Source organism: Thermobia domestica, chromosome 9 (genome assembly GCF_964235325.1).
Source record: "Thermobia domestica chromosome 9, izTheDome1.hap1.1, whole genome shotgun sequence".
NCBI lineage: Eukaryota > Metazoa > Arthropoda > Insecta > Zygentoma > Lepismatidae > Thermobia > Thermobia domestica.
In genome coordinates, this window is record NC_137462.1 from 269,405,533 (window position 1) to 269,428,737 (window position 23,205).

Here is a 23,205-nt window from a genome sequence, read left to right on the forward strand (position 1 = left end):
GCTCAGTCACCACTGAGCCGAGCCATCAGCTCACCTAACTGAGTCGGCTTGAGCCCTCGGCTCAGTTGGGCCGTACCGAGCCGAGCCGATGGCTCACCTTAGCTGAGCCGAACCGAGCCAGTAGTTCATCGCAACCGAGCCGGCTCGAGCCGATGGCTCACCTGAGCTGAGCTGAAACGAGCCGATGGCTCACCCAAGTCGAGCCGGTGGCTCAGGGCTCGAACCTAGCCGATTGGGCGCAATAACGTCCTGATTAGCAACAAACAACAAATACAAGTTCGCTTAGAATTTTTTTTTTTTTCAGTTATTGATAAATAGATGGAAGTAATAAAACAAAACAAGTCTATATAAACACAAAGGATGCCTTTAAAAAACTACATAGATGCTATTACACGACCTTAACAATACTGGTTGTAGGCGTACTCGAACTTCTACATATTTGTACTATTATTTCATTAGTTTTTTGAATGATATGTACAATAGAGATCAAACTAGCACTCACTGATTTAAGAGATTGATTAAGAAATCAGTTACTACAAACTCAAAAATATAAAACAAAATTGTTTTTCAGTAATTCAACTTCGAAAATTGGGGTTTTGTTTTAACATTTCGTAGCAAGTAGTTAGCAGCTTTAATCACAAATTAATTTCGTTGCAAAACAACTAATTATCTTAATAAACTACATGAAGTACAGTATTAACTTTATAATTGCAAAGGTTATAATAACCAGATGAATTTGAAAATAACCAGATGAATAACCAGAAAATAACCAGATGAATTTGAAAACTTATGTCCAAAATACGTATAGTTTATATCAATTCTTTATTGTTACGTCAGCCCTTTATGGTTGAGTGTATAACACATCTATGTTTGACGCAGAAGTACTCAGGTTTGATTCCCAGTGGGGGCTAAAGAAACACACAGTCTTGGTGCTGGTTTCCATAATAAAAATAAAAATATAATAATTTATTTGTTATATTTACTACAACCAAGAATAAGCGCTCCTAAACAAGCGTCTTTACTAAGTACACGTTACTGCTGATTTGCAATGCAGGTTTATCACTCTTTTAGACTTTTGATAAAATGCTTTGATCTCCGCATGTAAGTTTGTTTCCAATGGACCAACAAACAGTTTCTACTATGTTTCATTCTTAGTAATTATTGAGCTGATAAACTCAATCACATTATGCATAGGGAATGCAATACGAAACTCATCATTCTTTCCTCAGTTGGGTTATTTCAAAAGATTGCGATTATCATTTCTTGTTTAAGAAGGAGAACTTGTATTCTCCTAACCCCCAGTCTATCCAAATAGCTTAAACAGACAACATAATTTAAAAAATTATGAATTTAAGACATAAAACCCCTGGATTTTTCGTCTATTTATAAAGGTATTTAAGTTGGAAGACTGTAATACTCTCACAAGTTGGTCTCATTCTTGCCATGCATACTTGATCTTGGTCTTGGGTCTTGCATTATAAATACTCAGTCTTGGTCTTCGAATCAGGTAGTTTTCACCCAAGTTAGCACTCTATCAGTTCCACAGTCATACATGGGACTCAAGCTCATATGACCTCAACCTCCAGACTGGAGGTAGAGGTTGATTGGTACGGTAGTTGGAGCTCGAACGTTGAGCTCGAGTGGAAGTCGATTGATTGTTGGAGTTTGGAGGTTGAAGTCGATTGGAGGTTGAGTGGTAGTTGCAGTTCGGAGGTTGAAATCGAACCGAATGTAGGTCAAGGAGCAATCGGAGTTTCAACTTGAGATCGTGGTTTCCTGGAACTAGCGTTGTCAACGGCTCGGTTCACGGCTCAGTCACCACCAAGCCGAGCCGAGAAGTGAACCGAGCCAACAGTTCACCCCACCGAGCCGGCTCGAGCCCTCGGCTCGGTTGGGCAGAACCGATCCGATCCGATGGTTCACCTGAACTGAGCCGAACCAAACCGATGGGTCACCTGAGTCGATTCGAACCGAGACGATGGCTTACCTGAGTCGAGTCGAGCCGAACCGAGCCGATGGTTCACCTGATTTGAGCCGAACCGAGCCTAGCCGGACGTTGAGCTAAGCCGATGGCTCAGGGCTCGAGCCGAGCCGGTTGACATCATTAGTTTATTGTTGGAGGTGAGTTTCTGTCGGGCGAAGTTGCCCGAAAGTCCTTATAATTTTGTTTGTATTTCACAAGAAAATATTTCATTAATACTTGCACCATAACATTATTTAGGTTAAGGAATTGAAGCGATGCAAAGTATAGAGCGATAGCCGTATTTTTTATTTTTAGTCCCATCTCTGTTGAAGACATTCAAAAAATTTAATAATAACTTAAAACCAAAATCAGCATATGGAGTAGGTGAAATATCTGTAAATGCATTAAACAAAAGTAAAGAACACAACAATGAGAGAACTAGCGATGTACTGACCACACACCCAGGACTTAAAATTGCCTGTGAATTGGTTTGTGTTCGTCTGGGTTTAGTTTAGTTCCAGAAATAATCTTTTCCAAAAGTTTGAAAAAGAATTCTTTTTCGGAAGTACTTTTCCGAAATCCTACAAGATACACACGTTGATTTGTATTGTTTTCAGTGGGGGATATAGCCTGGGCCAGGGGCCTAGGTTCCCCAATTTTTGAGTGACAAAAATAATTTAAGCTATTTATATTTTTTTGACAGTTTATAGTAAACTTATGATATACTTCTCATAGTCTGAATTCTGGCTGCCCCCAAAACCCCCCAGTTTTTACCTTCTAGATTCGCCTCTGATTCTTTTTGTCTTATTTTGATTGTAATGTCAATGTTAAATTGAACTATTTTGCATATACTACAGTTGCAGTTCATACTATTGTAAAGCAAATCCAGCTTTCTCTATAGCGTTGGCTATCGATTTTGGTTTATATATTCAGCTGTCGTGTCACAGCAAGTTGAAACATTGAATGCTTTACCTCGCAACACACAAATTTCTTTTGTTCAGAAATATATTACGTCCTAGTATTTCTGAAAAGTGTGGGACAACAATCATCTCTTTAATTCACAAAAAAAAAGTTGTCACTCAAATCGATTTTCTGTCTAATCGGAAGATATTGATCATCAACTTTAAGTTAAAGGTATGTTTTAAGTTTGCTAAGTTCCATCTGGGTTTCTCAGCCTATTAATTTTTGTATGGGTAAGTGTTCTTTTCTTCTTCAAACTGAAAGGTGATTTTAATGGTTTAATAATGTATACCTTAATTATGTTCAAATACCTCCTGCTTTGTGGAAATGAATTTCCTTTAAATTATTATCAAGTATCCTGCCTCTTGGGAGGTCCTGAGACTAATGAGTTCTTTCTTTTTTTCTTTCTTTCTTTTTCTTTTCTTTTCTTTCTTTTCTTTTTTTTTTTAAAGGTTTGGGCCTGGAACTGTTTCTTCCAAGGATATTATAAAATAGAGGATCTGCCCATACGTATCTTTATCATATGAACTCAGTAAAGCCAAAAAACAACCGAGCATCGTCTGAGCCGGCAGGTCTGATTGGTTATTCTCGTTTCCGTCATGATTATTCGCTCGAAAGATTGCAAATCTTAGTGGCGCGGAGTGAGCATACTTCGTTGTAGAGAGATCTCTCTAAGACTTATCAGGTAAATACCTCGGATGGATACCTAATTGTTGACATTAATTGGGTCGGCCTGTGCGAAGTGTTGCCAACTAGGAACATTAAAATTTCCCTAAATTTCGGCAAAAAATTTCGAAATTTTCGAAATTCTTGTTTATAAATCCTTACCTGTATGTCCGAGCGCATGTCAACTTATGCCAGTCGAACATTGGTCCTTACTGAACAAAAGCGGGTACAGGTCGTTACAATGGGGTAATTAAGGGCGCGCAAAAATTCGTATTTAGGTTCTAACCCTTGGTTTTTCTAGTTTTCTGAAATAAAAATGAAATGAAATCTTTAAGTTTTACGTCCCACGATTATGCCGCTTAGGCTAAAGGAGACGGTGATGATGAGTAATGAATGAAATGGTGGAATGAAGAAAGTGGGAGGAAACGAGAGAACCCCGAGAAAAACCACGCACACGGTGTTTGTCCACCACAAAGTTCACTTGGCGGGGGCTGGGACCGAACCCGGGATCCCAAGCACCAGAGGTGAACGCTCTACCACTGAGCCACCACGGCCCTTTCTAGTTTTCTGTTTAACGTAATCTATTTTTTTGTAATTAGAAGCTTTGTTTCTTAAATATCGCCATGATACTCGTAGGATATATTAGCGGTTTACCAGTATTTATTTTAAGGTAGTTTGCGACTGTCTGGTAGCAGTGTTGCCAGCTACACAAAATTTTAATTCTCGATTTTAGGGGGAAATTTTGGAAAAATTCCTATTTTGGTCTCTATTTCCCTCTTGTTGGCTACATTCGTACAAACGTATGTACACTGTCTGAAAGCCTCGTCCTTAACCTACACAACGAACCATAAATGTTTCAGTAGGATAATTAGGAAAAGTACAGTTGAGGTCAGGGGTAAAAGTGGATCTGTAAAAAGGTAGAGGAACGCATAACGTCACGCTGTCCCCCGTGCCTATCTTTGCCCATTGTAATTTTTTTAGAAAGTGGGGGGACACCACATATATTTTCTGGAAGTGGGAGGACGGCGTCCCCCTTGCACTTTTACCCCTTGTTGAGGTTTATAATAAACCATGTTCTGAAAATGGCAAGAAAATGCTGAATTTCTGAGGTAGAATGTGATTTTTTTTTAAATTTACGGTTACTTTGTTAGATATAGCCATGATACTTTTAGGATGTATTAATGGGGTACTAAGGTTTATTTTCAGATATTTTGCGTCGGTCTAGTGGCAGTGTTTCTAGCCAAAAAATTCATTTCCGATTTTAAGTGAAAATTATGGTAGATTGATAAATGATTAAAATTTAAATTGGTCTTAAGTGCCACGATTATGTCCTTTTAGGCTAAAGGAAACGGATAAATTAATGATAATGAATGATTATGAAGAAATGGTCGAATGAGAATGTAGGAGAACACGTGAAAATGACATGATAACTCACAAACGCGGTGTTGTTCACCACTATCGCGCATGGTACAGGATCGAACCAAGGACTTCTCGCACCAGAAATAAGCGCTTTTCCACTGAGCCAGTATTCCTGCAGTACTCAGGTCTGTAGTATGACGCTAATCATACATCAAAACGATTCTGCATAAGGCGGAATATGTTCAATTAGTTGGCGAAACTGTTATACACCTGTTATTTTAAAATAAACGTTACTTAGTTCTTTGATTTGTGTTTCTAGTTAAAGCATTGTAGTGGTTCGAATTACACCTTAAACTCTAGATTCATATTTTATGAAGTCGGGTTCTGAAAAAGACATTAAATTCTATCAATGCAACGAATCAAGAATTACTAAAATATAAATACTTATCAGATGAAATGTTACTGTCGTCACCCTGACCTTTGCATCATTGTGAACTGTGGAAAGTTAAAAAATGAACTTTCAAGAGCAAGGCTACAAGAACTGATACATACACTGACCTTCTTGAACGACTGTAATCAGACTACTGCAAACTCTGTGGTAATAGTAATAATATAAAAACTTTCATAATTCCGTACAGAGTCAAGAGGTATTTGTTAATCATCATATATTTATCATTGCAGCCTAATTAAACCTAACAAAAAGATAAGGAAACTTTAAAAATAGACGACAGATTATAATATTTTTATGAATTAGGTAATTTTTTATGTTCGTGAATTATCATTTTTATTAAAACAGATCTGTTGCATCTTCTAAAGGTATTTGTTATATTTGATATAGTTGGCATGTTTCCTATTACTAGGAAACCCATTGAAAGTAAGAAAAGTACTAAGACATTATCATAGGCAGCCTGCTATTAAATCTCACGCTTAATCTGTTGGTATAAATGAAAGATTAAAAAAATAAAGCCTACTTCTCCCATTCGGCTGGGACGTAGACGGCCCAAGAGATTGGCTAGTGGTAAGTAGAGGTGTCCACAGGCCGGTTTTAGACCGCAAGTTACGTCCATGACATTATTTTAGGAGTACATAATATTTCATTGAAAATTGTACAAGCTGGAGAATAGTATATTTGGTGTAAGACTGATAAACTTGGTGTAAGAATGGTAAATTTGGTGTAAGAATGGTAAATTTTGTAGACAAGCGGTAAATTTGTTGTAAAAATGGTAAATTTGGTGTAAGGATGGTAAATTTGATGTAAGAATAGTAAATTTGATAGAAGAATGGTAAATTTAGTGTAAGAATAGTAAATTTGGTGTAAGAATGGTAAATTTTGTACATAAGTGCTAAATAGCAACTGGTCTTACAAATAATAAAGACTCTCTAAAAATATTCTATCAAAATGCTCGTAGCTTACGTGGTCGAACATGTGATTTCTTTTGTAGTGTATTAACTAACAATTACGATCTAATTGCAATCACTGAGACATGGATTAACGAATCTCATTATGATGCTGAGTTATTTGATAACAGATATACTGTGTTGAGACAAGACAGAAACTCTGTCAAAACCTGTAAAACAAGGGGTGGGGGTGTTCTTATTGCAGCCCTAAGTAAACACTGCATGTTCTTATTGGACAGGTGTGATGATAATTATGACTGCTTGATTGCCAAAATAAACAGTGAGGGGAAAACCATATATATTTGTGTTGTGTATTTCTCACCGGGATCTAATATTGAATTGTATAATGATTTATTTACTCGCCTTGAAATTAATTGTCCTCAAGGTTGTCCTGTTCTGATTGGTGATTTCAATTTATCGGAAATAAACGGTACGGAATTTAATTTTGAAACAAGCTCTTCTAAATGTAAGAATTTATATGAATTTGTCTTATTATAATTTGGAATCATTAAATAATGTGACGAACGAAAATAATCGTACATTAGATCTGGTTCTGTCTAATATAACGAATATAGAAGTCAGTAGGGAATATTGTCCACTAATTCCAGAAGATGTACACCATCCATCCTTAGTAATAAACGTGATGCAGCAGGGGACCGCGAAGATTAAAAAGAAAACTAATATATCAGGATATAATTTTAGGAAAGCTAATTTCTTAGAGTTGTATCTTGAATTCTCATCTATTGACTGGAACTGCCTAAAGAAATATGAAAACGCCAATGACCTAGTTGATAATCTCTATTATATTATTTATAGTGTATTTGACAAGTGTGTGCCACTTAAAAACAACTCAAGAACAGCTTATCCATGCTGGTTTACAAATGAAATTATCAAAAAAATCAAAACTAAAGCAAGGTATCATAAAAAATACAAATGTAATAAAGAAGTAAATTATCTCAATAAATTCAATGAATTGCGTAGGAAAATAAAGAAAGAAATTAAGCTAGCATACAGAGCGTTCATACAAGATTCTGAAAATAACATTAATAACAATGCTAATGAATTGTGGAATTTTATAAAAAATAAGACTAAGCATCTTCTTGGGGGAAAATTAAATTATGAGGGACGCGAACTTTATCATAATGATGAAATAGCCAATGCTTTTGCACAGTATTTCTCGTCAGTATATGTGCCAGATACAGGCTTCACTGACATTCCTACGAACAATTTATTTACTTATGTAAGTAACAAACTAGAGTTACTTATCATTGAGGAAATCACTCAATCTGAAGTAGAAATGGTAATCAAAAAATTAAAGCCCAGAACTGCTGTTGGCCCTGATGGAATACCTCCATATATCGTAAAGGGTTGTATAGATGCGTTTACATATCCGCTAAGCATTGCATTCAATCTCGCTTTAAAAACATGCGTTTTTCCGGATAAATGGAAATCATCTATAGTTTGCCCAATACCAAAAACCAATGATAAACATGAAATAAATAACTACCGGCCTATATCAATTTTACCTACTTTTGCAAAGATATTTGAACAAATCCTATACCGACGGATAATTGACCACATCCAACCCATAATCTCACCATATCAACATGGCTTTATCCCACACAAATCAACAACAACAAACCTTGCACTTATCACAGACTTTATAGCAAATTCGTTAGATGTAGGATGTCAGGTTGATGTAATATATATAGATTTTGAAAAGGCATTTGACAGAGTCAATCACAAGGTACTATTACATAAGCTAGGCGAATATAATTTCTCTTCTCCCTTGATCAAGTTCTTTTCATCATATTTAAATCATCGAAAACAAACTGTTATCTACAAGGAATATAAATCATCTGATTATATTGCATATTCTGGAATTCCCCAGGGCTCTAATCTAGGTCCGTTATTGTTCCTTTTATTCATTAACGATCTCCCTGATCATATATTATTAAGTAACAAATTGCTTTTTGCTGATGACCTCAAAATATATGGTAGGATAAAGACCATCCATGACTGTCTCGATTTACAACGTGACATGGAAAATATTGCTAATTGGTGTTCTCTTAACAAACTTAATGTAAACATAAACAAATGTAACATTTTATCGTTTACCAGAAACAAAAGTCAAATAGAGTTTGATTACTCAATGAATCAGATCTTACTAAATAGATTAAATTCAGTCAGAGATCTTGGAGTTATATTTGATACGAAACTGACATTTAATAACCATATAGAGAACATAGTTAACGAATCTTTCAAGATGTTAGGGTTCATAATTAGAATTGGAAAGGAATTTAACAATAGTACTACACTAACAAAAATGTATTATGCCTATGTGCGATCAAAACTGGAATATGCTGCTGTGATTTGGAACCCATCACAACAGCAATACAGACACCAACTGGAAAAGGTCCAATCTAAATTTATCAAATACTTGACGTACAAGACAACTGGAATCTATCCATATTATGAAAATTATCTAACATTAATAGACAACTTCTGTATCCCTACACTTGAACAAAGGCGAAATGTGACAGATTTGATTTTTCTCCATAAAATAGTACAAAACGAATTTAATTGTACAGATCTCATATCAACATTAAATTTTCATGTCCCAACACTTAAAACTCGTGCTAATAACTCTGGTCTGTTTTATTGCAAAAAAGCAAGGACCAACGTATTATTGAAATCACCAATTTGGAGAATGTGTTCTACTTATAACAAAATATGTATCAAACACAAAGAAATTGACATCTGCAATATGAACTCTATGTTTAAGAAAACTACTGTAAATGTATTATGTAATAAACCAACACTATAATTGGGCTTATGCCTGCTGTGTTGATGGCAAATAAATAAATAAATAAAATAAATAAATATTTGGTGTAAGGATGGTAAATTTGATGTAAGAATGGTAAATTTGGTAGAAGAATTGTAAATTTGGTCAAAGATAATTTAAACATAGAAACATCTATTTTTCCGAGCATTTGACTAAAGCAGAACACTAGCGCCGGTGTTAGTAGTAATATGAAAAAAATCCAGCAGTCCTTGCATTCCATTGTTGAAGATATGTAAAGAAATGTATTTTTCTATTAATACATTTATTCTGTTTAATTCCTACATTTTCTTCCCACTTGTTGCGAAGATGCTGTGATCTTGTAACCCAATTCTCTTGGATGCAATATAATGTGGTGGGGAACGGCTTGTACGATCAGTCAGAGTTGGTCTTACATGATGGCCTGTACACTCACTAACTGTGACGTAGTTCGGAATCCATGTTAATGATAAGTCCCATCCTTCATGACTTCGTTGTTGGGTAAGATGCAAAACATAGAAAACTTTCAAATGGACGGAGACACGGTAGTTCAGTGCACAGAGGAAAAAAGCGTATGTGGCGTACGTAAAAACGTAGGTTATATGCGTAAATCCTGTAGTTTTTGGACTTAACATATGATTTATAGGTGACATCTACAGCGAACGTATAAATGAAAACGTATGTTTTATAATAATTTCGCTCTAAGTTTTCAATCTATACGTACTTTGCGTATGAAAGAAAGAATTGTATATAAGCGGTCAGGATCTCTCGTACAGATGGACGTATATACCATACAGCTGACATACGTATACGTATGTAATATACAGAAGACTGTTAGATGTTAGACATCCTGCAGTGTCATCATGTAAAGTATATATAGAAAAAAGGAAGTATGTATGTAGCATATGGATAATGTATGCTCCGTACAGATTTCCGTACTAAACTTATGGATTTCGTATATTTGTATAATGTACCGCTGTTCGGATAACGGATTTTTCTCGGTGTGGCAGAGCGCTTACCTCTGGTACGTAGAGGCCTTAGTTCGATTCCCGGCCATATAAGTTTGTGGTGGACGACAACATCTGTCCGTGGGTTTTCCCGAGGTCCTCCAGTTTCCTCCCACATTCCTATTCCACTTGTCTTAATCCGCCGTTTCCCTTAGCCTAAATGATGTGGGACGTCAAACTGAAAGATTTCATTTCATTTTTTAAATGGATTTATTCTTTCAACAAGAATTTTATGAATGTTCCAAAAAATGAATCAAAAGATTGGCCACAACTTTTAGGAATGATCAGAAAACCCATCAAAAGGTTGCGATCTTGACCAATAATTAGTTTTTGGATCAGAAGCCACAAAATTTTTGAACGGTTCCTAAATCGAGTTTTCGTACTTTTTTACGGATAAGCACATCATTCTGTGTTAAGTGATATTTTCTAGTTTGCGTTTACCTACACTATATGTAGTTCTCCAGATATGGACGTACAAGAAAAATTTTGATTCAATGAAATATATTGAATTTTTTAGATCAGGGACCACAAAATTTTTTGAACTTCCCCTAAATCGAGTTTTCGTATTTTTTATTTTTATTTTTATTTATTTATTTATTTTTTTTTACGGAATTAGTACATCATACTCAGTTAGGTAATAGTTTTGTTTGGCTAGACCAGTAGTGTCCAATTATAATGTGCCTGAGGGCCATAACCGTCTTTACTAGTAAAGTTGAGGGCCGCAGCTAATAATAATAATAATAATAATAATAATAATAATAATAATAATAATAATAATAATAATAATAATAATAATAATAATAATAATCTACAAAAGAAAAATCTAATAAACATATTTGAAATATTATATACCTATTCAATTCAATGTGAGAAATGAAGGTGACTAGCAGAGTTTCCAAGGGCCGGGATATCTATATTCATTCCTGTCGTTGTGAGCCGCAGGAGATGTAAAATAAAAGAATTTCCAAGGCAGTTTCTGAAGCGATTCTTCACAATTTTCATGGTGGTTAATGCTCTTTCACACAAATAAGTACTTTCAAACATTGACACTCTTTCCCAACTAAATTCACAGTTTTTAGGGAAAGGTGTTGCCGTGGTTGTCCGCGCCTTATTTGCTGTACAGAATCGCTAAATGGATGACTTATTTCAAAACAAGAGTGGAAACATAAAAAGAATGAATAAATATAAATGAAAATAGTATCAGTAATAAGAATCGTAAATCGTGAAAGCTTTATGGGCCGCACAAAATGGTTTGGCGGGCCGCCATTTGGACAACACTGGGCTAGACTATATGCAATTCTCCAGATATAAGACCTACAAGAAAATTTTTGATTGAATGAAATATATTGGATTTTTTAGATCGGGGGCAACAAAATTTTTGAACGGACCGTAAACCGATTTTTTTTTTTTTTTTTTAACGAAATTAGCACATCATACTGAGCTAGGTGATAGTTCTGTTTGGCTAGACTATATGCAGTTCTCCAGATATAAGACCTACAAGAAAATTTTTGCCTGAAATATATTGAATCTTTTGATCCAAAAATGAAAAGAAAGATAAGACTGACTTTTATTTTGTAGCATTTTTTTTTTCAAGTATAGTATTATTGCACCGTTGATTGGATCAAAAGTAATTGTGCACAGCTTCCTGGAAGCAACCGGACAAAAACCTTAGACTTAGGAAAAACCTGAACATGCATTCGTTCCTTAATACAGTATTTGCGAGGGGAAAAAAACAGAAAGTTATTTTAGTTATGAAACGATGAACTTGAACTGTGTTATCTTCAGGAAACACCGACGAAGATAAACTGAGTGGTTGCAAATACAAAAAAATAGGACAGAGGTAAAAAGAGAAAAAGAAGTGGCGTATTTAACGTAAAAGCTTATCAAGTTGATCAAAGGTTACTTCCTAATTACAACCAAAGTTCCACAACGTTTCTATTAAAACTGTAAATACTTAAGAAGTTAAATATTAAATTTTTAATAAAGTAGCAACCATATCAAATTATGTTTAAAACTAATTAATGTGTCTTTGTCAAGGTTTAACTTCTGTTGATGAATGTTATATATTATTTAAAATATATTTAAGAATCAAGCACCTAAATTTCTTCTTCTTCTTCTTCTTCTTCTTCTTCTTCTTCTTATTATTATTATTATTATTATTATTATTATTATTATTATTATTATTATTATTATTATTATTATTATTATTATTATTATTATTATTATTATTATTTACATTTTAAAGAAATAGGAGCATTATTTAATTGTTTCAACTCCTCGTAACTGATAAAGCAAATTCCAAAGTTGAAATAAAGTGTTTAGTCTCACTTGCTCACAAGCATCTTCCAAAAAAAAAAAAAAAAAAAAAAAAATATATATATATATATATATATATATATATATATATATATATATATATATTCCTTTTCTCTTCTCTCCGAGTGTTTGTCATCAGATTTTCGCATGAGGAATCACTTTGACAGGGACAGATAGATGTTCACGAGATCTAATCACGTACGAAGCCATTTTTTTTCGATTTTGAACTCGAAGGAGGAATAGGGAAGCTAAAATTTAAAATATATGTATGTACACAACGAAGGATATTGTTTGTGATGAAGGCAACCCAAGTACTTTTCCTGTGTTACAGGTTGCTCTAGAGGCAATACCATATTCATCACGTACATTCTGCATCTATATCTTCAAAAATGGAGGGGTGATTCCCCCACTCCTAGCATGTCTGAATAAGACATTGCATTAAAGGTAAGTAAGAGAGATGAATGAAACTGAAAGATTATATTATATAAACTAATAATACGAAGAAATAATTGTACAATTCACCTTCATCTGGCATTGAACCAGAAATCTCCCACACGGAAGGACATGAAAAGTATTGCATCAGCAAGAGGAATGAAAATTGCAAGATTTACAAACTGGTGTAATGTTAAAAGAAAAAGGAATATATTCTGAAGTCTAATGAATAAAGAACAGCAGAATATGTATCAATGCTGGTGGGTTGGAGGAACAGAGTCATGCCCTCAAGTTCATTCTTTCTGTTTATAAGTATTTTCTTTTTCATAATAAAGTCTCTCATATAACGAGAACTAACACAACTAAACAATGTTTGAAAACTAACTTAAAATATGGTCATCAAAGGATCGAGTTGTGCACCCAATTATCTATTAATTCATATATATATCGCATGGTCCAGAAGTGGGCATACCCCTAATTGGTGTTTTCTGACGGTTTTAGGTTTTACCCACATTTGTTTGGTAACATTGCTTGGCATTATCTGGTAACATTGATTGGCATTGTCTAGCAACACTGCTATCCATGTTCATTTGTTTTCTGCTTGGTAACAGTTATTTGCAGTGAAGTTGGATTAATCGACAATGTGTGATCGGAGTCCATAGCATTGAACAAAGATTAGTTTGTTGCGGTTTGGCTTCACGAAAGGCGTTTCACAGGTGACACCATGGAAAGGGTTAAAGCGAAATTTACAGACCTCTTTGGTAGTATTTATCGACTAAGAAAAGCAAAAAAGTTGGGGTGGAAAAAACGTATATTTGCTATGGGCATTGTGAAAGACCTTCGCCGAGGCGGTCGACAGAATTCAGCTGCGTTACGACATGGATGGTGATCATACCGATGTTTATGACTCTTAAGACTCTTAAGATTTCAAGGTAACTGTGTACAGACATTCTACCATAACTAACACTATACTGTTGAAACTAAAGGGGCGGTACATCCATTTCTGGACCACGTCTCCCGAAATTGCTTACAAATCAATATTCCAGATTTCGTTTAAAGGGAATTAATGTTACTAATGTTGAAACTACAAGCCTGCCAACTCTCGAGTTGAGTCTGTCTCATCTCAGAAAGATATTTGTTTCTATTGGAAGAGCTCTGTCTTGCCTCGGAAATTTATTAGGATCCATTATGAGAATCCTGTGTCATCTCGAAAATATTTATTTCTAGCAAAAAACACGTTTTTCGGCACGGAAAGACATTTGTTTTTATTGGAAGTGCTCTGTCTTTTCTCGGTTATTTGTTTCTATTGGAAGAGCCTTATCTCGTCTCTGAGTTATTTGTTTCTATTGGAAGAGCCTTATCTCCTTTCTGAGTTATTTGTTTCTATTGGAAGAGCCTTATCTCGTCTCTGAGTTATTTGTTTCTATTGGAAGTGCCCTATCTCGTCTCGGAGTGATTTGTTTCTATTGGAAGTGCTGTGTCTCGTATTGCGGGCAATCGTACTTATGCCTAAATCGTTAACGCTCGCGTCTCTGGAGTGAACCTCCGGAGCCGATTTCCGGTGGAACCTAATGTGTTTGGACCCCATGTTATGCTGTAGCTTCACGTCTCATATGATCTTGGTACTGAATAGGTTCATTAATGTAAAACCAAGCCAAGTTCATACACAATCGTGGAATACACCCCGAAGGACCACACAACTAGAAATAGAACCCAGGTCTTCTGTACCAGTGATAGAAACTTTAACATTTAAGCATGGCTGAATTATTTCCCATGGAAACTCTAAGAAAATAAGTTGCCAAAAGGTGTATTACCATCCATACCCCTCCTCGCGTCCAGAATTTTGCACCTACCCTTTTCCTTACTATCTAATCACAGATAGGGTTGCCAACCGTCTGGTATTTTACCGGACAATTCGGTTTTTGACCTCCTTGTCTGGTACGACCTCAAAACCGGACGTTAAATGTTTGGTAATTTTTACTCTTACTAGCTGAACTTATGCTCTCTACACAGCGCATCATTCACATATGAGCATGAACCTTTTACAGACACAAGGGAAAGAGGTTTTGATAAAAAAAAAAAAAAAAATCGGCAAGGGGTACCATAAAGGGAGATTTTTCGGTTATTTTTTCAATATCTCGCACCGTTTGCAAGATTGAGACTACTTACGGTTAGAGTTTCTAATTCATGTATGATTAGAAACTTACATTACATTTTCTTTCATCTTGCATGAAGTACGTAATAAGCAAATACATTATATACATAATTAATTATAATACCAGTGATATATGGTGTTCATTGGGCAAAACACTCCAAACAATAAAGATTCATCTTAGCATGGAGAAATGGTTATCCTTCGTTTTTCATTATAATTTAGCCACAAAACAAACACCTGAGAGATATGCAACCCATGTACATAATAATGTTGTGTTGGAATGTATAACTCGTAGGATATGATGCTTTACATTTTATAAAAAAAAATCGACACTCCCAAGTAACTCTAATAACACAATAAATAAATAACGGCCACGGTTTTTAAATATTGAATTAGAACTGGAACGGCACGTTCCTAACATTTGTGGTTTTCGAGATCTCATTGTCGAAAGGATTGGGGACAAACGTATAAATCTAGCATTTTAATATATAGACTAGTCCTACTCTCTGTTCTATTCAGATTATTATTTTTTAATTCCGTGGAAAGTAGATTGCTGAATCTGAATTCTAAAATGAACAGCATTTGACAACCGGCTGATCACAGTCATTGCGCAATTCCATTCCGCATCGAATTTGTTGTTCCGTCACTGTGGTTCTCGTTTGCAATTCGCTTTGATATCTGGGAGGCCCGGGTTCGATTCCCGGCGGGAGCTCATGTGGTTCGAATTCCACGTTAATCAGTAGGTCCACGTCTCATAAAGCCTCGCTGCTGAACGGGACGTTAAAATCAATTCAACTCAACTCGCTTTGATATCGACAGAATTTGTTGAAGGGTTCTTCTTCTTCTTCTGCCGGGCAGGCTAAAGGAGACGGTGGTAATGAGAAATGGGCGAAATGGGTGGAATGGAAAAAAGTGCAAGGGAACGGGAGAACCCCGAGAAAACCCACACACACGGTGTTTGGCCACCACATGCTGAAGAGTTGAAGGCAGGAAAATTTACTGAACTTATCAAAACTGCCAGAGATAAAAAAAAAGTATATTTTCAAGAGCACAACTAGCACTGCTTCATCTTCCAAGTAAATAATGCATCCAGATCTAGTAAAAGTATGTTGGCACTATGTGATATTACCAGCCCCAGCGAAGGGGGTACGAGTTATTTTTGAAGTATATTTTCTGCATGCCATAATTATCTTGTCAATTATATTTGCTTTTCTGTTTTAAATATGATGTATTATTGATGGCAGGCTACAAAAATTACATGTGCAGACTCAGCCAAAACTGGAATAAGTATGTTTAATAAATGCTTCCAAAGCAACTAAAGATATTAATTTTGAACTCTGAATCGTTCAATTTTGTGTAGAGTAACTAGTTTCAGGTTGTTAACATTTTTTAACGAGCGATGACGTCACAATCTTAAGCAGTGTTCGAAGTGGAAAAAAGGCAGAGGCAGTATATTTGATCAAGATTTTGACTCGACATACCGGTTATCTAAATGTTGAAATACAGTGAGGGTACGTATGTTGCCTAAAAGATGGCATTCTATTTCTATGACTGAAAACTATGAGCTTCTCTGTAGTTACACAGGTGGGACATGGAGAGACTGATCCCCTGTCAATAACTTTCAATAGAGAATAATACACGAAAATGCTCAAGAACCAAGTTTTTATATTAACAATTTCCTGCGGGACAAATCCCGGATCCCTCACTTCACTAACGGATATTTCAAACTTACGAAAGATCCACCCCCACAGCAGACTACTCCTAAATCCGCCCATGGTCAAAACACGACATTTATATGCATTAAGGCAAGAAAACACACATACACACACATAAGAAAGAAAGAAATTCAATATGGCATATCAAAATATAAACTTGATGAACTTCTTTGAAGACATACTTAAAAAAAAAGGTAGGAAAAAGATAACAAAAATGTCGGTGTTGTCAACGTAAGAGTCTTCATCCCGGCGAAATTAAAATACCGCTAATTTTACAGTAATTATGTGATATCTTCAAATAGATAAAAGATAATTGAAATATGGAACAAGAACGCCCTAGACAATATTATTTTGCGTGAGGTACCGTTATCACAAGTCACCTAGTGGCTTTCCGTTTGCAGCTATTTAGAAACGCGAATATAAATGTCGATTTTCAAAATGGCTCTAAATCGGAAGCAGATAAGTGAGTCGTGATAACGGTTTCTCATGTAAAATATTATTGTCTAGGGCGCTCTTGTTCCACATTTCGATTATCTTTTATCTATTTGAAGATATCACATAATTACTGTAAAATTAGCGGTATTTTAATTTCGCCGGGATGAAGACTCTTAAGAAATTATTTCTACATAAGAAATACAATCTTACGTGCAAAGCTATTCGTTAATTACCTTGTATAAAAATGTATTTATTAAAGGTATTTTATCATCTATTTCCAGTGACGGTATGTCTTGACCAATGAAAAACCAGAGCTGGTATGCTTTTATCACTGAAAAACCAGAGGCGGTATGATCTTAAGAGTATACGTACTCCAGGTCGCCCGGGGCAAAAACTCGCCTTAGCGCCTCACCCATGACCAACCAAACCAAAACGCTCCCCGACTACACCTGTATTAGCATCACACAGTAATTCTCCTATTCCATTTTTTCTTCAAGTGGTAAAGCTTGATTTGAAAATTACAGGACATAATTTAATTTTTAGTACAAGATAAAAACACCAAACTAATTAGTATTTGATTGTCAAATAATCTAAGAGTAGCATGCTTGACATATTCTTATAGTCTTATCATAATAACTGCAAATCATAACGTTTTTGAAATTATATCGAGATGTGCATATGTGTAGAATGAATTAACAGTCTGTTACTTTAGAATAGAATATTTAATTATGACAAACAGTCAAGCTGTTGTCTCGAATATTATACTCGGACGGATTGCAAATCTCTTAAATCAATGTGAGTTAAATGAAAACACAAGAAGCTGAAACTAAAATTTAACTTTGCGGGTTCTTTTGGCACTGGTGTCATTAGCTTTTTAAATATCAAAATCAAAATCCTCTTTCCGACAAAAGTTATATATACAAAGTAGTATAGTTTCTTTAAATATATTTGACTAAAATCTGGGGGGATGCGTTCTCCGCCCCCGCTAACGACGTCTGTGCTTTTGGCTGCAAAGGTTTTCACAATGTCCTCAAAAGATAGATTTGAAGCTATGGATATCCTAAGCTTGTTGAGTCGTTGTTGTCCTGTTAAGTTTCTGAGGTAATTTTTTTATCATCTTTAGTTTGTTAAAATCGTTTCCTTGCCTTATAGTGAAAATATATATTTCCCCAGTTTTGTGCCCCCCTTCAATCCGGCGCCCGAACACAAGCTCTGTTTGCCTCCCTCCTTAGTTACGTCTCTGACTCCAGGATAGTCTCCGGTCAGGGCCGGATTTAGGGGGGATGCACCGGAGCACTTGCACCCTCCCCCCTCCGTTCTGAATATACACTATCTAAAGTGAGAAACTGGCAGTGGAAATAGCAATACTTTCCTAAAATTTCATGTCTTGTTTCCGTTTCGGGCTTAAAAGAAAGCGGTTTTGCTAAACACAATAGTTTGTCAGTTCCTCATACACATCACAGATGCCTAAAGGCAATTAAAAAAAAAATGATTCAAATATACTGATAGTTATTGGTGCACCCCCTTTTAGAAAATCCTGGATCCGGTCCTGTCTCCGGTATTTTCACTTTCAAAAGTTACCAACCCAAATTGCACACATGATTTTCTATCACCCTGTAGTCAGTTACGATATCGTAATCCAGTCTAAAAGAGTTTTCAGTTAATTTTGAGTACATTGCAAATATTTGTTACTGACCCATTGTCAAACAACTGCGAAGCGATATTAGTACTACTTCCTTTTTAGACATTAAGAATCAATTAATATTTCTGCAGAAAAGACCGATTATCTTAGACGAGAAAACAATGTATTGTTGAAAAGAATCGCTAAGTTTTTTTTTTTTTTTCTAAATATTCCTACCTTGATCTGGTGTTTGTTCCTCTGCCTCTCCATCAGTTGGCTTGTTTTCCTCATTAGTGCAGGCAGCTGAAAGATGGTAGATAATCCTTGCAACAATATAACATACAATCCCAGTCACAATAAACGGCCAGTAATTAGTAACAAGTGGCATATAAGGCAACATGGCTCAACTTGGCCGATAAAAATGTCTTTTTCTTAAAAGAAAACAAAATGAAGAAAAGAAAAGAAGCACTTTTTTGCGATAAAAGAACAGCGAAATAAATAATTACGATATCAGGTCAACTGGCAACCGTTTGCGAGAAGTCTATGCATGATTGTCGCTGCGGCGCTAGTGTCTGTATACACCTCGTCACTATCGAAACCTACACACACACACACAAACACAGTAGTTGATTACGTTGCGTGTATTTGTGAATGTGTGTTTTTATATATGAATGTATGCTGGAAGTACACGCGTCAGAATTGTCCTCATATCGAAAATCGACATTCCTGTGCGCGAGCAGAAGTCTTACATAATCCATTTGCATGCAGACCTAATTTTTTTTGTATATTATTCTTTAAAACATTGGCAATATTACTCAATCCGTTTGCTTTTTAACGTGAGTTTTTGGTGTTCCTCACCAGCGCAGGATTTACGTATAAACTAAACAAGCAATAGCTTAGGGCTCCACTCTCTAGGGAGGTCCCAAAAATTTTAAAGAACAAAACTAAATCTCATATATTTCCAAAATATAAGGTAACAAACAAATCAAATAACACGTACTATATCAACAATATTTTGTGTTGAGTAGGCTTTTAAGATATAAGTAATGGAAAAATGAAATGAAATGAAAATTTCAGTTTTACGTCCCACGGTTATGCCGGTTAGGCTAAAGGAGACGGTGATAATGAGTAATGAATGAAATGGTGGAATGAAGAAAGTGGGAGGAAACGGGAGAACCCCGAGAAAACCCACGCATACGGTGTTTGTCCACCACAAAGTTCACTTGGCGGGAGCAGGGTTTGAACCCGAGACCCCTAGCACCAGAGGTGAACGCTCTACCACTGAGCCACCGCGGCCCCGATATAAGTAATGGAGTTCCTCCTCCTAGTTTTCTCCTTAAAATATCACTAGAAATATCACTAATATACCACTAGTACCCGATATTAGTGATACTTCTAGTTTGCTCATTTCTGTGTATAGAATTCCTATGTTCTGCATTGGGCAGCCTGCATGGCAATATATCATGTCATGTGCGCCCACTACGTGGGTGCTCAGGGGTTCCAGCACCCACAGGGTTTTTAGATAGAAACAAACTAAAATAAATACTTCTCATTTGTCATTATCAAAAAATAATAAACAATTAAAACATTGATTTGCAAGTTAAAATATCTAACATCTAAAATATAATTGTTTGAAATGTAAAAATGAAATCTTTGAATTTTACGTCCCACGATTATGCCAGTTGGGCTAAAGGAGACGGCGATGATGAGAAATGAGCGAAATGGTGGAAAGAAGAAAGTAGGAGGAAACGGGAGAACACCGAGGAAACCCACACACACGGTGTTTGTCCACCACAAAACTCGACCCTCTAGATCCACCCCCTGGGGGCTGGGGTGGGGTCAACTTTGAAATTTCAAATGGAAACCACAATTTTTGATTACAGATATGGATTCTACGGCCCAAACTATGTAAGGTTTCATCAACACTTTTGCGTCGATGCATAATATGGCGCTATAATCGGCGAAAGTAAACTAACTGTTTAGGGTGAAAAAGAAAGACATTTTGCTGTTAGCCTGAGAATCGTTACCAACAGATCCGTCACCGTTAAAGACCTGCCACTTATAAACGAATCGTTCAGATGAACGTCGCTTTAACATGTGAATGAACGAACGAGCAATCCCATCCCAATGTTGCAATCCCATGTCATGTGTCACTAAACGCGTTATAATTCTCACATCCATACATTGCATGTGAGAAGAGAAAACAATAATGAAACGAATAACACACACACACTCACACACAGGTATGGATGTACTCACTTCTTGTACAAATGCTCCACAATAATGCCGAAATTACAGGTTACGCCTATAACCTTCGTCATGTCTATCCCGAACGAAAGTTCGATCAACGTACTTAAGAGGCCTCCATGCCACGAAATTAAGGTGGTACCATACATACGTATTAAAATGTGCAATCTGTTCACACAATGCTCTTTAATGGTAACTCCTTTAGTTTTGAAATTATATTGGAATGACAGAATCAAATCTTGTCTAGGGTCCGATGTGATCAATTTGTTGGTGACACATTATAGACATTTAAAAATTAAAGGATGAAAGGATTAAAAATAAAAAGAAAAAATATTACTAGAGACTACTACCCTTTACAGACTACTACTACAACTAATGCTACAATTCCTATTACTACTACTACTAGCAGATAATAATAATAATAATAATAATAATAATAATAAGAAGAAGAAGAAGAAGAAGAAGGAGAAGCAGAGAAAGAAGAAGAAGAAAATAAAGAGTTCCATAATAATTTCACCCATCAAAAACTATGCGAGACCGCGAGCAGTCTCGTGAGACTACTCGCGCGAGACTTACTGAGGTCTCGTCTCGAGTCTCGTCTCGCACAAGTCAGGCGAAACGATGGTGAAAATCTTCATGATGCCGTTGCTTCGGCGGACGACGTCGTGCCACTGCTGGGCCGAAGACAACCCTCTGTCTCATAGCTGCCGTTCCTGAACAGCGGCGGGGCCGTCACGGTGTCCGCTGCCAAGCCGACAAATAGGCAGCCGCCTTTGAGCTAGCACTAGCTCACCCTTTTCGCTGCTGCCACCCAATAACTGACGACGGTCCGACGAACTTCGTCGGCAATTGTTCATGGGAAACGTCTCGGATCCAAAACCTAAAAGAGGTTCGGATCCCACTTTCAATGGTAAGTTCCGTCTCTCGCGTCCCACTGCGGAAAAGGAACGACAAACACCCTAACAAACCCAATAGTCACACATTTTCTTTTGTTTTTTGATCACATATATACTTATTTCACCATGTCCACAGCATTAAAGCTAATTAAAGTTAATATAGGGAGTTCTCCTGATTTCGCCATTACAGCGCCACGTCCCACAGCGACAACGAAGTTTCGACTAAATCTTATACAGGTCACTGCATTTCTGACCACATAACGAAATATATAGTGCATTCACTCAATAGGAGTGCAGTTCGGCAAAGTCTTTGAAGTTCCCATGCTGAATTTTACAACAGTATCCCTTCCTCCCTCCATCTCTCTTTTGACCGCATTTGCGGTCTAAACACCCACTGTGTTTGTTCTAAACCCTAATACTATGGCTATACCGGGCGAGGCATTTAAAACTGTTTTTTTGAATATCTGGAAAACTACAAATCGGATTTTAAAAAAGTTGTAATAAAAGTTGTTCGTCTCGAAGGGGGACATCCAATGATACCACACTCGACCCCCTGCCCCCAACCCCGGGGGCGGGAGGGGGGACAACTTTGAAATCTTAAATAGGAACCCCCATTTTTTATTCCATATTCTGATTCTCCGTGAAAAAATACGTAACTTTTGTATTGAACATTTTTTTCGTTGCGTGATAGATGGCGCTGTAATCGACTAAAATCAAAATGGCTCACAAACATTTGAAAAATGAGGCATTTAAAACTGTTTTTTTGAATATCTGGAAAACTACAAATCGGATTTTGAAAAAATTGTAATAAAAGTTGTTCGTCTCGAAGGGGGACATCCAATGATACCACACTCGAACCCCTGCCCCCACCCCCCGGGGGCGGGAGGGGGGGCAACTTTGAAATCTTAAATAGGAACTCCCATTTTTTATTCCATATTCTGATTCTCCGTGAAAAAATACGTAACTTTTGTATTGAACATATTTTTCGTTGCGTGATAGATGGCGCTGTAATCGACAAAAATCAAAATGGCTCACAAACATTTGAAAAATGAGGCATTTAAAACTGTTTTTTTGAATATCCGGAAAACTACAAATCGGATTTTAAAAAAGTTGTAATAAAAATTGTTCGTCTCGAAGGGGGACATCCAATGATACCACACTCGATCCCCTGCCCCCACCCCCCGGGGGCAGGAGGGGAGGCAACTTTGAAATCT

The 23,205-nt window shown here is 36.3% G+C and overlaps 1 protein-coding gene across 1 annotated transcript in view; it reads right to left on the reverse strand.

Moving 5' to 3' along the window:
* The window catches only part of Iyd (Iodotyrosine deiodinase), a 90,850-nt gene extending 71,348 nt beyond the window's left edge, over positions 1-19,502 (reverse strand). Inside the window, exon 1 of the mRNA XM_081726044.1 lies at positions 19,086-19,502. Coding sequence (XP_081582170.1) covers positions 19,086-19,248 — 163 coding nt within the window. The 5' untranslated portion in view covers positions 19,249-19,502. The remainder of the gene's footprint in view (positions 1-19,085) is intronic.
* Positions 19,503-23,205: the final 3,703 nt, after the last annotated feature.